Genomic DNA, 15,552 nt, shown 5'->3' on the forward strand with positions numbered 1-15,552 from the left:
TTTTGACTAAAAAGAGAAGAAACTGTTAGTGCATGTCTTGCTGGTGCATCTGTGACCAAGTCTTTGTAATGTATCAAGAGCCCTGGTATCCAGGGTAATGTCAGCATACCACCAAGAAGGACCAACCACATCCAACAGGATTAACTGTGGACGCAAGAGGAAGCTGTCTGAAAGGGATGTTTGGGTGCTAACCCGGATTGTATCCGAAAAACATAAAACCACGGCTGCTCAAATCACAGCAGAATTTAATGTGCACCTCAACTCTCCTGTTTCCACAAGAACTGTCTGTCACCACAATAAATCATTGTGGTCTAAAACCAGGTGTTTCAGTTTCATTGTCCAACCCCTAATCAGAAGATTCTAAAATGAATACTATTACAAGTATTGTTCTAAACTTCAGTGGCACCATTGGATAATCATTTGATTTTCTTATTGTATAGGAGTCTAAATTCTGCTCTATATACAACCAAATATGCATTTTTCTTATTTTTTACTCTTAATTCTTACGGTAATATAATTTGAAATTTAGCATGATTAATACTATGAAAAGTCTTTTTTAACTTTTTCAGTGGTTTCATTTGACAATTCTTTAATTTGCTTCTTTAGTAAGACTTTAAATTGTGGCCTATACATAACATAATGTTTAAAATACAGGGTATTTTATTTTTTTAAGAGAAAGGTCTGCACTTCCAGAATGTTACATTATCCTACAGATAGGTAGTTTTCTTTCTGGTGTAGATTAGTTGATTAGATCTGGTTAAATTATGTTTATTGAGCTGAAAAAGGGCGTTTTTAAAAACTACTCTGTAATCAGACCACACCTGTAATCATATTTATATCATTTTGCAATCTGAGGTCCACTATTGTTTGAGAATAAATGCACTTAAATAATATAACACAAGAAGGAGTGTTTTAATGGGGGATAATAACTGGCACTAACTGTACTGTGATTGTAGGCTGGAGGTGGGCAAAAGCTTGACGTCAGCATCAAACAGGCATAACAGGATGTTTACGTGTTTATGTCTGCTGTAAAGACTGAAAAGACTGCAGACACAGCCTCTATATTGGAGTTATGAGTGTGTACGCAGCAGTGTATAAAGACAAATTAGATTTGTGGCACACACTCTGCTTTAGAGCTCTCAGTACTCCAGTGCACATGTATGCATCTGCAAACTGCATGTGTCTTTTTGTGTGTGTCCAGGTGCCAGTCTCGTCGCACTGTTCGCTGGCACCTACGCCCGGCTCTTTTGTTTGTCAATCAAAGCAGCGCTGCTGCTTTTGTGCGGCTGGCAATTAAATCACAAATCACTTTCTGAGTCAGTGAAATAAATAAATAAAAATACTGAATCAGCTCTCAAGGAAAAGTACACAGCAGCCTTGTGGTACAAATGTTTTTTTCCGTATTTATTTTTCCTAAGAAAAATCCATGTAGCCTAAAACATAAAAACTGTATTTTTTGCACTATAAAGGAGTTTCAGTTTAGTTCTTCAGCACCGGGGCTGGAGCAGTATTAGCATTAGCCGCTAACAGATGTTTCCCTGTTCAGAGATGAGTACTAACAGCCTGTAACCTACTGCTAACTCCGGCTAGCACTGCTGGAGCTGCTCCAGCAGCATTAGCCACTAACCGTGCTATGCGCTAACTCATTCTTCGATCAAAGGGAAGTATATCGGACTGTAGTCTGCGTGTTTAACGTGTAAAAAAACAAGCTACTGGGACGAACCGCTAGCTAATAACGCCCTGGCTTACCAGAACACTCAGGGTTCCTCAGTGTAGCACTGTCGGGCAGCATTAGCTGCTAATCGCTAGTGATTAGCCGCTAATGCTAATGCTCCAGCCTTAGTTCTGGAGAAATTCAGGAATCTAATCTTTAAATTAATGTAAGGCGCTTTACTCACCCAAATAAACAGTTTTCAGAAGAGAAATCTGTGTAGATTAACATACAGCACTCATTAGACTTTAAAAGAAAGACTTTTTTTATCAAATCAAATCAAATCAAATTTATTTTTATAGCGCTTTTTACAACTGGTGTTGGCACAAAGCATAAACATAAACATAGAAAATACATAATACAGAACCCCCAGTGAGCGCGGTTTTTTTTTTTATCACAGTTTTGTTTACATAGCTTAGCTTTACTTAACTTAGTTAGCTACTCCCCAGCACCACCCAGCAGCGAGGCCTGCTGATCTAGAAGTTCCTTATAGTGTCTTTTAAAATGCACCTTATAATTCAGTGTACGATGTATGAAAAAAGACCAAAAAATAGACGTTCACTGATGTGAGTGCGCTTTATAATCTGGTGCGCCTTATAGTCTGCAAAATACGGTACCTTATGTTTCAGACTATAAGGTGTACTGTATTATAAGGCGCACTATTACAGTATTAAAATCAGCCACGATTTCCTTCTTTCTCCAGTTAACAAATAAATTCAGTGTTCAGTGTGTATTAAAATGATCCTTTAAGCTACACTATATTAATACATTTAAAAGGGCTCTAGTTACTGCTCTTAAAGCTGATTTCCACCTCGTGATTGCTGTTTGCTAATGTTTTTGTTTGTTTTATTTTTCTCAGATAAAAACACTCATGCAGTGAGGAACAGCAGCAGGAGCTCCTAAGATAAAGGGATGTTCTCATTTATCTCCTGGCAGGACGAAGCATTTGACTCCACAGAGCTGAGCTACCAATACTCCAGTGTGTTAGAATGTGATGTTAGCTGGCTAGCATTAGCTAGCGAGCTGTATCTGCTTCTTTGGCGGTGCTGTTCTACACAGCGCAATTACATTTGGGACTTGCCTTTGCAAAAGCTTAATGTCAGCCAGTTTTAGTCATTTCACAACAATCTTTTATGTGTTTGGGGTCACTGTCCTGTTAGAGCGTACAATTTTGTCAAGTTTAAAAGTAATCATTGAAAATCCAACAGTGTCAAGACCTTCACCTTTATGATAGAGGCAGATTCCACAGAATCACTTCAGTCCGTTTAATTCTTAAAAAGAAAGAGAGCCTATCTTCATAGACTTTTAGTAGACTTTCATAGGCTACTTGTAACAGTGTAAACTCTGCTAAACCGGCCTGTTTATTTCATCTTTATTTATTCAGATGGAGATGCTGCAACCTTTCTCCTGTTCAAGGGCAGTAGGATTGGAGCTGCATCCTGAAGGGCTGATCGGTAGGTAATGTTCCGGGAGAGAACAGGGGGTGCAGGGCCTTCAGTTTTACTGTACAAGGCTGCAGCATCCAGCTGGGATCTAGCCAATGTTCTCACCTGACTGACAACTTATTGTTTATTGAATAACCTAAATCGTTCAAATTGGGGATGAACTCTGGTGTTTCCTGACCTTGCAAACCCAGAAAATATTCAGAACAGAAAGAAAAACTAATAAAGGAAAAAAAAAACATCCAATACAATCATACGCCATCCTTCAACAAGCAGTTGTATTATATTACATATTCAAACAGTCCTCTGTAATCATTGGCTATTGTCTATTGTGCCTCATTTAAAAACAAATTTTGGGTGAAGAACTTTTTTGTAACTTAGTTATGAATGGGGTAAGTGTAAACTGTTGTTAAATGTGACATCTCAATAATTATTAAGCCAAAATACACTATTTTATCAGTTTTTCTTCATACATAGACTGAGACAGGGACTAAGCCTATTTTTACACTACACAGCATTTTAAATGGAGATTTTAAATTAAAAGGTAAATACAGTCTACAGTTAGGTCTAATCTCTGTCCAAGAAACTTGCCATTAATATTGAAATACTTTATCAAAAGCCTATTTAAGGAAAATATGGGCAACAATACAATCGTTCATCAGATCTCCTTAAATCTGTGTTTGTACATTAAGTTAGTTCTACAAAAATCCGTTTTTAAATTCTATATTGTCTGATTTAAACTTAATCCGTCAGAAAATCAATAACTTGATAAAAATTACGCTGACTTTTATCATACTTACATACTTTTTTCAGATTAACAAACACATTGCATATCAGAAAAAGATAACCTTAAATATAAAAGGCAGTTTTTAAATGATAAAAATCTATTTAGACTATTTAGTATTTTTATTGAATCTTTAACAGTGACCTTAACTGAGACAGAGAGACCTGCAGTTCTATAGATGTTGTACTGTGCTCTGTTGTGACCTCCTGCATGAGTTGTCCATGCCCTTTTGGATTCATTTTGTTGAGCTGGTCACTCCTGGGAAGGTTCACCTCTGTTAAATGTTTTCTACGTTTGTGAATAATAACTCTAACTGTCGTCTTAAAAAATACTTTTTTGAACCTTTCCAGACTGATAGATGCCAATGACTTGGTTTTCTAATCTGTTCTTTATTTATTTATTTATTTATTTATTTTTTTAGCATGCTTCATTTTGTCAGACAGGTTCTGTTTATTATTCTAAGTGATTTCTTTATTCTACAGGCGTGGAAGTAATCAGGTCTGGTTGTGGCTAGTAAAACTGAATTCAGCTTTCTCAAAAATGTAGTTAATCACAGTTAATTCATCTTCACATTGTCTTAACCCTCCTGTTATATTCCGGGTCAATTTGACCCGTTTTAAAGTTTGAAGATCTAGGAAAAATAGTTAAAAGTATTTTTTCAGCATAAAACTTTATCTGCTTGCCTTAATTAGTGTAATCGACATATAATATGAAAATGGTTCATCTCACATATTTGCAACCACCCCCTGCAAAAACAAAAACTAAAATAAAATTGCAGTGTTATGTTTCAATGTTATGTAAAACTATTGTTTAATATGTTGGTCTTTCAAAAGTAATAAAGTAGTGAAAAAAGTCTGAACATGTATATATATATTTTTTTTGAATGAAAAAAGAGTGAATTATCCTAATTGAAACCCTACCTGTTAGAGGTAAGGAACTACGGTGGCCGAGAAAGCCCAACGCAGTGCAAATTGAAAAGCGCTGCAAAAGCACAAAACACATCCATCAAAATTACAACACAGGCGCAGCAAATAGAAAAACGCGCTGCAAATAGAAAAACGCGCTGCAAATAGAAAAACACGCTGCAAATAGAACCACAACACAACGGAAGTGAGTCACAACACAACGGAATTTTCCCGGGGGACCTTAAAAGATACTGTACCAGCTAAGCTGCGTCTTCAGTAACGTCTCGGACTTCACTATGTGTACAAAGGACAATAAGTGGCAAACAAGGCGTTTTGTGAAGCAGAACTTTTAATAATATGCACACAACCGTGGTAATCACAGGTAATAAACATTACTTACTTTTCAGAAGCTTGTTTGCCACTTATTGTCCTTTGTATACAGCTGGTACAGCATCTTTTAAGGTCCCCCGGGAAAATTCCGTTGTGTTGTGACTCACTTCCGTTGTGTTGTGGTTCTATTTGCAGCGCTTTTTTCTATTTGCTGCGCCTGTGTTGTAATTTTGATGGATGTGTTTTGTGCTTTTGCAGCGCTTTTCAATTTGCACTGCGCTGGGCTTTCTCGGCCACCGTAAGGAACACCATTGATAAATAATTAGTAATGGAGTTAGTAAAACAATATTTAGACTGCTTGTTAGGATTTGTTGGGGTTTCAGACATCTTTTGGATAAGTAAACATGCATCGGTTAAAACTGACACTGGAACACCATTGCTGTTCCTGACAAATGAACATAATAGGAGGGTTAACTTTGTTCGGATAGCTTTGTATGACAAAAAAGCAAAAACAAAATAAATCTATAAGGGCTGAATACTTTCACGCCGCTTTAAGTTGTATGCAAGTGTGTGAATGTGTGGTTAAAACTTTTTTTGAAGACTTGATAAGAGTTAAGTTCAGTTTATCCAGCAAGTTTGCTTTAGTTCTGTGAGAACGTTGAGTGCCATGCACTTCATCAAAGACCAGCGAGTGCCCAGGGCGGCCCAGCAGCGCAGGGTACGCACCACGTGTTCGGCCTGCTCTGCCCCTCTGCTCTCTCCACGTAGCGCATGAGGGTTGCGTTGTGTTTCTGCTGGTTTCATCACTCACCCAGGTCTTTAACGCGGGGCAGCACGTCCAGGATGAAGTTCTTGTAAGAGGCGATCTCCTCTCGGGGTGAGGCGATGCCCACGTGAGCCTCGTAGATTCGCGGGCAGCGGGGCTGTGGGGGTCTTCGGTGCTGGCACTGAGAGCCAAAGAGAGGAAAAGACCAGTTAACCCAAGCGTGCTCGCTATACCGGGCTTTGATGAGACTGTAGCCCACAGCTTCCACTCGTACCGCTGCCCGCTGAGCCTGTGATGCAACCCAACTCAAATATCATCACAAAGGCAGAGAGATAAAGTTTAATAGTGCTGTGGGCCTAGGGGCTCAGATACTTTCAGAGCATTTGTAAAGAAGCCTAAATCCATAAGTAACAAGGTGTACTTTTATTTCTGAGAAAAAATCATTCGTACAACGTTGAAAAAAACAAATAGAAGTACAGAGAAGTCTAAAAGTAGGAGATCAACAATGGCCTTAAGGACTGAGAAACAATAAGCAATAATGCAGTAGAGCTTTTTAGTATGCTTAGAATCATCAGTATGGGAACTGAACTTTGTTCGAATTATTTTTTTTTTTTTGATGCACACTAATCCAAAACGTTGAGTTTCAGAACATACTGGTCCCTATTTTAGCTATCATTAACCGTGCACCCCGCAGCTTGATTTAGGGAGTGTCTGTGCTATCATAACAACAGGAAAAGTATGCCTTGCGTAGCTTGTTACAAGCAGAAGGCATGTCCTAATTCTCAAAAATAATTTTGACTGTGTTTTTAATGCCAAGTGCGCTCTGACCTTGGAGAATTGCTATTTCCTCTTTTTTTATCCCATTTTCTCGCCAATTTTTAAGACCAATTACGCAACCCACTCATTAGCACTCCCCCTATCACTAGTGATGACTAGTGGTCTCCTTTGACACATGTGAAGTAAGCCACCACCTCTTTTTTTAAACTGCTGCTGATGCAGCTTTGCTGAGTAGCATCACAGCACGATACGAGGAATGTGCAGCGACTCGGTTCTGATACATCAGCTCACAGACGCAGCCTTGTGCTGATCGACATCACCCTCTGAAGTGATGTGGGGAGAGAGCGCCATCTACCCACTTACAGAGAGAGCAAGGCCAATTCTGCTCTCTCAGGGCTCTGCAAGCTGATGGCAAGCTGCATGACCGGGATTCTCCCGATCATAGTGGAGGAGTGCAGCGCCTTTGTATTGAACCTCATTCATATTAGTAACACCTCACAATTTATATGGTCATGATCAATTGATACGCTGCTTGTAAGTGGCTATGTCAGTGTATGATCTAATACACTGGAACCTTTAATTCCAACATCATTTGTTGGAAATAATTATGGTGCTTTTGTGAGTGGTCAGAATGCCCACAGCACATATTTAAACTATTACAGGGGTTGGACAATTAAACTGAAACACCTGTCATTTTAGTGGGGGAGGTTTCATGGCTAAATTGGCTGGTGTCCAATCTTAATTAATTGCACATTAAGCACCAGTAAGAGCAGAGTGTGAAGGTTCAATTAGCAGGGTAAGAGCACAGTTTAGCTCAAAATATTGCAATGCACACAACATTATGGGTGACATACCAGAGTTCAAAAGAGGACAAATTGTTGGTGCACGTCTTGCTGGAGCATCTGTGACCAAGACAGCAAGTCTTTGTGATGCATCAAGAGTCACAGTATCCAGGGTAATGTTAGCATACCACCAAGAAGGACCAACCGCATCCAACAGGATTAACTGTGGACGATGTGAGAGGAAGCTGTCTGAAAAGGGATGTTCGGGTGCTAACCCGGATTGTATCCAAAAAAGATAAAACCACGGCTGCCAAAATCACGGCAGGATTTAATGAGCACCTCAACTCTCCTGTTTCCACCAGAAGTCTCCGTCGGGACATTTAATTATTGTGATCTAAAACCAGTTGTTTTAAGTTTCATTGTCCAACCCCTGTAGTGTTTAGTGGAATGGTCAGATTAGGCCTCTATATTGTAAAGGCTGATGTACAGTATTAGAAAAATCAGAAAAATCACAGAAACAAACATCCTCACACACACACACAAACAAACATGTACACAAAAGCACATTCGAACGCCTAATAAATCAACTAACCCCACCTAAGTTATTCATCCGAAATGCTAATGTCTGTCAGCAAATATGCTCTCCCTCAGTCACCCATATGCGCTGCGATGCAATTGTGGGAATGAGCTTTCTATTGAGTACAGTCTGTCACCCAGCGAGTGACTCAAAATCAAACACAAATGTGCCAGAAAAATGTCAGCGAAGAAACATTAATCCATATTAAAGCTGCGCGCACTGTAAATGGTTCTTGAGTGAAACGAAAACATCAAGAGGGCAAAACCAACTGTTCAATCTGCGAGGGCTGTTAAACACGCTACTCGAGTCCCATTACACACACTGAACAAGTGTCGTCATTAGAGCGGGCGTGCTCTCGGCATGCTAATGGCTAATAATAAATGTATGAGCTCTAAGCAGCGCCGGATCTTAAAAGGAGCTCTCGACTGAGTGCTCAAATGCAGCCGCTCACAACAGCTTTGAATCATCAGCGTCTGGGTCGAATAGAGGAGGAGGCTGACAGAGGCCTGTCCAGCCCAAACTTTTGGATTTTAAACTACAAAAGCTACGTTTGGGGCCCATCTGAGGTTTCATTAAAGCTGTTTCCAGTTACTTTTTGTTTTCTAAGGGTGGAACTCTCATGTACTTATCATGTGCAACAGAGGTAACTCTTGGTCTTCCTTTTCTGGAAGGGTTCTGATGAGTGCCAGTTTCATCACAACATTTTTGATGCTTTTTGTGGATACTTTCAAAGTTCTTTCAAAGTTTTTCTTGCTAACTAACCTTCATTTCTTAAAGTCATTTTTTTTCTTTACTAAGTTCTTGTCATAGTTAAGCAATAATACACTTGAGGTTCATATAATGCTATAATGTGTAATATTGGCACAGCAGTGTAGTACAAACCTCGAGTGTATTATTGTGATTAGACCACAGTTCCATTATCACTGTTTATTGAAAGATTTGAAGTTAAAGAGGACAAGAAAATACCTTCTGTTTGGTTATAAAACTCTGCAATTTAAAATAGTTCCATTGCTGCTCAGTTTGTAGCTGTGCTGTCTGGTCAGTAAGCACTGCATAATTGCTAGATTACCTCTATGTCACAGAATAATACATGGAGAGCCTCGATTACAGTGCATTCCCAGCTGATAATGGCACTCATAAAACGCCTCGGAACTACCTGTGGTATAATATGGATTAGTACATTACTCAAATAGAGATATTCACTGTATACCAACTCTACCTCTTCACAACTTTGCAACTGATGCTCTCAAACACATTAAGAGGAAAGAACTTGACAAGTTCAGAACAGCTTTTAACAGCTGAACGCCTGAATTCCAGGTGACTCTTCTACATAAAACTGACTGAGAAAATGCAGCCAAGATGTGCAAAACTGTCATCTAAGCAAGAGGTGCTAGTTTGAAGAATGAATATATATATATATATATATATATATATATATATATATATATATATATATATATATATATATATATATATATATATATATATATATATATACTGATACTGTAGATATTAAACTAAAGAGGGCCAAGAACTGTTCTTTGGGGTATTCCACATGTTACAGGCATACTACCTAATTTATAACGGCTGACAATGACAAAGTAACTCCAGCCCCACTGTAAATTGGGGGAAACCACCCTTGTGATTGGTGAGGTTAAGGCTTACATAGGCGACAAATGTTAGCACTGTCTAGTTTTTATGGACAGAAGAGAAAGAAAACGTAGATTTATATACCCTGTAGCTTAAGACTGCTTCATATCTTCTACATCAAAGAGTCACAAAGATACAACAAATAAAAGAGAGAGAGAGAGAGAGAGGAGGGAGGGAGGGAGGGAGAGTGAGGAGAGAGAGAGCAGCGAGGAAAGAAGATAGTCTTGTGCATCAGTTGTCAGTGTGTGATGAGTTGTGTGATGAATTATCTGTCTGTTCCTCCTCTGTTTGGTCTGGAGATTCTGATAGGCCAAACTATGGCATGGGCCATAACTCAACATCTCCCAAATAATATGTGTGTGTGTGTGTGTGTTTGTCTACGTGTTTAGCTGTGTGTGTGTGTGTTGAGTATGTTGTATTGAGACATGCAGTCCTCAGATGAGCAGTGATCTATAGCACTGTCACTGTACAGCAGTATTACGCCTCTGTCTCAACAGAGAAAAGTCCATCTACTGCTGATCCATCAGGCCGTGGAGTGAAAGCTCCATCAGATCTCACTAAACAGAACCCAGTGAAATCCTCATCACATGACCTGTTCATATTTTGACCCGGAATTCACTGTTGTTTGTTGGTTAACTAAAAAAATTAATGTTCCCAACTTTTCACACTATTTTAGAACAGTCACACCACCATTAGAACTGTTCTAGAATGTTCTCACCACCATTCTCACTATTTTAAAAATATTCTCATCAATGTTCACACTGTTCTAGAATTTTTTCAACACCAATGACACACATGATTCACATTTTTCTACAGGGGTTGGACAATGAAACTGAAACACCTGGTTTTAGACCACAATAATTTATTGTGGTGACGGACAGTTCTGGTGGAAACAGGAGAGTTGAGGTGCACATTGAATTCTGCCGTGATGTTTTAATACAATCCGGGTTAGCACCCGAACATCCCTTTCAGACAGCTTCCTCTTACAGCGTCCACAGTTAATCCTGTTGAATGTGGTTCGTTCTTCTTGGTGGTATGCTGACATTACCCTGGATTCCGTGGCTCTTGATGCATCACAAAGACTTGCTGTCTTGGTCACAGATGCACCATCAAGACGTGCACCAACAATTTGTCCTCTTTTGAACTCTGGTATGTCGCCCATAATGTTGTGTGCATTGCAATATTTAGAGCAAAACTGTGCTCTTACCCTGCTAATTGAACCTTCACACTCTGCTCTTACTGATGCAATAATGTGCAATTAATGAAGATTGACCACCAGGCTGCTCCAATTTAGCCAAGAATCCTCCCACACTAAAATGACAGGTGTTTCAGTTTCATTGTCCAACCCCTGTAGATTACATGTATATTAGGTACATTAACATGACCTGAGCGCCCTAATAAAAAAAAGTAGATTAAAGTAGTATACTAAGCATTATTATGCTATAGTGAACTAAAGTGTTCCTGTAGCCACAATTATTAATCAGTATATTTAAAGAGTGCTAAAACTTTTTTTGTACTTATTATATTTTAATTGTATAAAAATAGTACAAAAGTCTTACTTACATTGCGCTAAGTGTAATTAACTGTACTAAAATGGAATATTTTAAATATACTTAAGTAACAGTTAAACTTACTACTTCATGTATGTAACCCCATATTTTAAATATGCTTACACTAAAATTAGAATACATTTAATGAGCATTACAACTGTATCACTATTATACACCAGATATATTAAAAACGTACTAAGAATTGATGTTAAATACTGTATATGTGATCTATTTACATTAGAGTACAAATATGCTTCTTGTTCCTGTCTTTTGTAAGTAGCACACTTCTAGTATACTTTGTTGAGTATAAAAATATTTTTTAATATACTGTATTACAATTTTATTTTATTTGACATTCGAATGTGTATAAATTTATATTTATATTTTTCTCATTATAATTACAAAGCATTGAAATACATTTTAAATTGTGTTATTAATACTATACCTAAATATATAAAAAAATGACAAATTTAGTAATTTATATTTTTCTTAAAAAAGTTACAAATGTACAACAATGTACAAAAAAAGTAGACTTGGAAATATATACTAATATATATTTTATATATAATATATATATATATATTTTATATATATTTATATTTTTCTTAAAAAAGTTACAAATGTACAACAATGTACAAAAAAAGTATACTTGGAAATATATACTAATATATTTTAAGTAAGTCGATAAATCTCTTAGTATATTTACAGCATACTTAGACATTTAGTACAATTAAGTATATATATATGTATTTTTTTTTTCACCAGGGTGTCTTGGCTGAAAATTTGAAAGAAGTGCCGAGCAGGTTCAGCTTCTGTTTTAGAGCAGTTCAGCCAAGCTCTAGCCATTTTTACACCACAAGCAGCGTCTCCAAACACCTACACTGCTGTGCAAACAAGTTTTCCATCTGCCAATCACAGTCCACTTCACACAGACACAGGGGAGACCACCCTGTTATCAGAAAGGTACTTAATACTGGAGCTGAACTGAGCTCTATCAGCATGGTTTTAGAAAAGGATAGAAGAGAACTTTCTTACTCATGTCCTTTAGATTAATGTGATATACATACATACGTATAATGATGTTGAAGTGTGACCGAGCACTGAAAGTAAAGTGATAAAAGTGATGATGACTGATAGTATATGGAATATAAAATGCAGAATTTGACCACTTCCGTTGTGCTTACTTTATATGGCTGAGGGGGGTCCCAGTGGATCCAGTCGTAGGTGACAGAGTCCAGTGTCTTAGTGACGTACGTTGCCCAGGGGGAGATCCGAAACAAATACGCTCCATCTTTAGTCAGGACTACAAGCTGCACACAGAACACAACATGAGAAAAGTTGCAAAAAAGCACACACACAATTCAAATTACCTCAACTTAACTCTAACTAAGCTCTATCACTGAATCGCAACTACTAATTGTGTACTATTGTGGATCTTTGATGCTCTACGTCAGGGGTGTCAAACTCATTTTGGTCGAGGGCCACATTGGCATATTGGCTGTCCTCTAAGTGCCAGATGTAACATATAAATGTAATAAAATGTAACCAAATGTAATATAAAATGATCGTAACTACTCCTTAATGTTAAATAACTCTCAATATATTATTTTTTCAATCAAACACTACATTGCATGGAAAAAAAATCTTTGCTTGTTGCTCTATTAACATAAATCCTTTTAATTTGTCATGTTGTGAAATCCAAAAACTCCATCAATCAAGAACCAAACTATTCAAGTGAATAGAAATGACATCAAATACAAGTTATATTATTTTTGTTGAAACAGCCGTCCATCTGCATCAACTGTTCTTTTTCTGGACATTATGGGATAAACATTCGTATGTCTCAATTCCACCCGCGAAGTTACGCCTTCCCTCCGGCAGGGTTTCCACATCAATGACTACACTGCCGTGTAGTGGCAGTAAGCTGTAACTTCGCGGGTAACACAATCGTCAAGCATTGTGGGAAACGTAGTTTTTGGTCAAAGCACGCTTCTGACCTATTTATTTTAGACACTAAGATCTTACAAGCTATCGCGGGCCACATAAAAGGACGTGGCGGGCCACATTTGACACATGTGCTCTACAATGTCAACTGGCTGCGAGCAGTGAACGCAGCACATACCGCACTCTTAGTGTGTAAACAGCATGGAGCAGCAGAGACAGTGTTTGTTCAGAGAAGCATATTATTTGGCTAATATATCAGATTAAACTGTGCCTTATGAGCAGTTTAGCTCAGTTTAGCTTATAAAGAAGTAACTTAGGGGCATAATTAATTGCATTAAACTAATAATAAAGCATTACTGATTCCAAATTAATCTCGTACAAAATACACATATATATTATGTGACTGAATTAGTACCTAAAACATTTACTAAAACATCGCATCCATGTTCTCTAACCTTTTCTTTTAACTAAAATTCACCTTTTCAATATCCTAAATACAGAAAACAGGAACGTGAACATTTGAGCGGCAGTTTGTACTGGTCCACGAGGCATACGTCCAGCATGTACACACAAACACACTGACTTATCAACATTCCTCTCAGATTCCTGCCTCCTGCAGCCCCCTCCTGACACCTCCTGGCCTCCAGCTTTTCTATAGGCCGGCCGGCTTCCTGCAGCAGGAGGACTGAAGCTACAGAGAAAGCAAAAACAACAGAAAGCCCCCGATAGACAGCTCAACAACACTGATCCAACACACACTGAGCCGACGGACACACGGGGATCAAAGCAATGTGCGTAAGCATGTGTGTGTGCTTGTGTGTTGTGTGTGTTTATGTTTGTTTTTAGGCCTTTACTGTAATTTTGTCAGGTAGCTTACATTATCAATACACACAGAATTATCTTACCATGTTTGGTTGGATCGAGACCAGATCTCCTTTTTACCAGAAGCGAACCGATACAGAAAAATAATCTGCATGTCGGGCACGCTGTAAACCCATACGTTGTTTGAACTCAAATGATTTAAGTCTGTTTTACATAAAATTGGGTATTTCTAAACATTAACATTAGTTGAACATTTGTGGGTCCATATAAACATTCAAACTGAGATCTATGAGTTGAACCAACTTATAATAACTGATATTAGTCTGTTGCCATTAACAGCTTCTTTTCCATTGGCTTCTAGCACAATCTATTTGCTTACTGGGTGTGTCCAACAGTTTGTGACTAACACTCACCATCAGTGTGTAGTGATTCCCCCTGGGCTACCTTAGAAATAAATCAACTTCCCCTTTAGTTGTAATAAATTGATGTCTTTTTTTATTCATGCTCACTCTAGTCTCATTTCCCATTAGTTAAATTTTTTCAGCAAACTGGTTGCCTTAAAAAAGTAAAGTCAACTTATCCGGTCTTACAGTATAATAAAAATAGAAAAGTAAAATCAACTTCCCCTTTGGTTGTAATAACTTGATGTTCTACGTTATGCTAACTTAAGTTTTCATTCTCCATTACTTAACTTTTTTAAGTCAAACAGTTTCCTCAAATGTTTAAAGTAAATTCAATTTATCCAGGCTTACAGTGAAAGTTGGGGTCAGACTTGCTGGCATTATTAACTGCATAAATAAAAAATAAGAATCCATTACTAATTCCAAATTAATATTATGAGTATCAGCCCTAGTATGAACCTATTGTTGGGGGTTTAACACTACTATAGTGGTTCAGATTAACATTTTGCACCAGAAGTGTAGAAATGGGCTTCCAGGGCTTCTTGACTGTAGTAAATTACTCTGATATAACTTACTTTACTTAGAACAGTGAACTCAGCTCAACTGGATGAACCACAAGGAAAAAGAGGAAGTAGAAGATCATAGTGAAGCTTAAGTGGTGAGTGTAGTATAAGGGGCCTGACATTGATTGGCTAATACTCGTTAGTATAAAGGAAGAAAATTAATACATATATAGATATATATAGAATGTGTATTACTAAGAATAATACATTGTTAACTAATAACTAGTTAACTAAAGACTAATTTACTCTGATATATAGTTAGGATTACCGAAAAATTCAATATTTGTATTATTTTATTTACAATGACCATTATGCACCTATATCTAGGTTACACCATGGACTTGCAAGGTATAAAAAACAGCCATTTGTGTGAGTATTCATGTGCTTGTGTGTGTTTGTGTTTGTTTTAAGGGAAGGTCTAAAGAAAAACAATTCACTTTAAAAAAAGTTAAAGCTTTCACATTTCTTGTTGCTTTCAGTCCTTCAGGGGCGTCATGACAGATCAATAGCAGGTCCAGAGAAGCATCAGGTCAGGACACTGGTGCCTC

General features: G+C 37.8%; 1 protein-coding gene across 1 annotated transcript in view; it reads right to left on the bottom strand.

Moving 5' to 3' along the window:
- Positions 1-15,552, bottom strand: part of gbe1a (glucan (1,4-alpha-), branching enzyme 1a) — a 209,579-nt gene that overhangs the window by 166,320 nt on the left and 27,707 nt on the right. The window contains exons 4-5 of the mRNA XM_022680724.2: positions 12,459-12,584; positions 5,984-6,119 (exon numbers count right to left, since the gene is read on the bottom strand). Coding sequence (XP_022536445.2) covers positions 5,984-6,119; positions 12,459-12,584 — 262 coding nt within the window. The remainder of the gene's footprint in view (positions 1-5,983; positions 6,120-12,458; positions 12,585-15,552) is intronic.

This window comes from Astyanax mexicanus, chromosome 20 (assembly GCF_023375975.1).
Source record: "Astyanax mexicanus isolate ESR-SI-001 chromosome 20, AstMex3_surface, whole genome shotgun sequence".
Lineage (NCBI taxonomy): Eukaryota > Metazoa > Chordata > Actinopteri > Characiformes > Acestrorhamphidae > Astyanax > Astyanax mexicanus.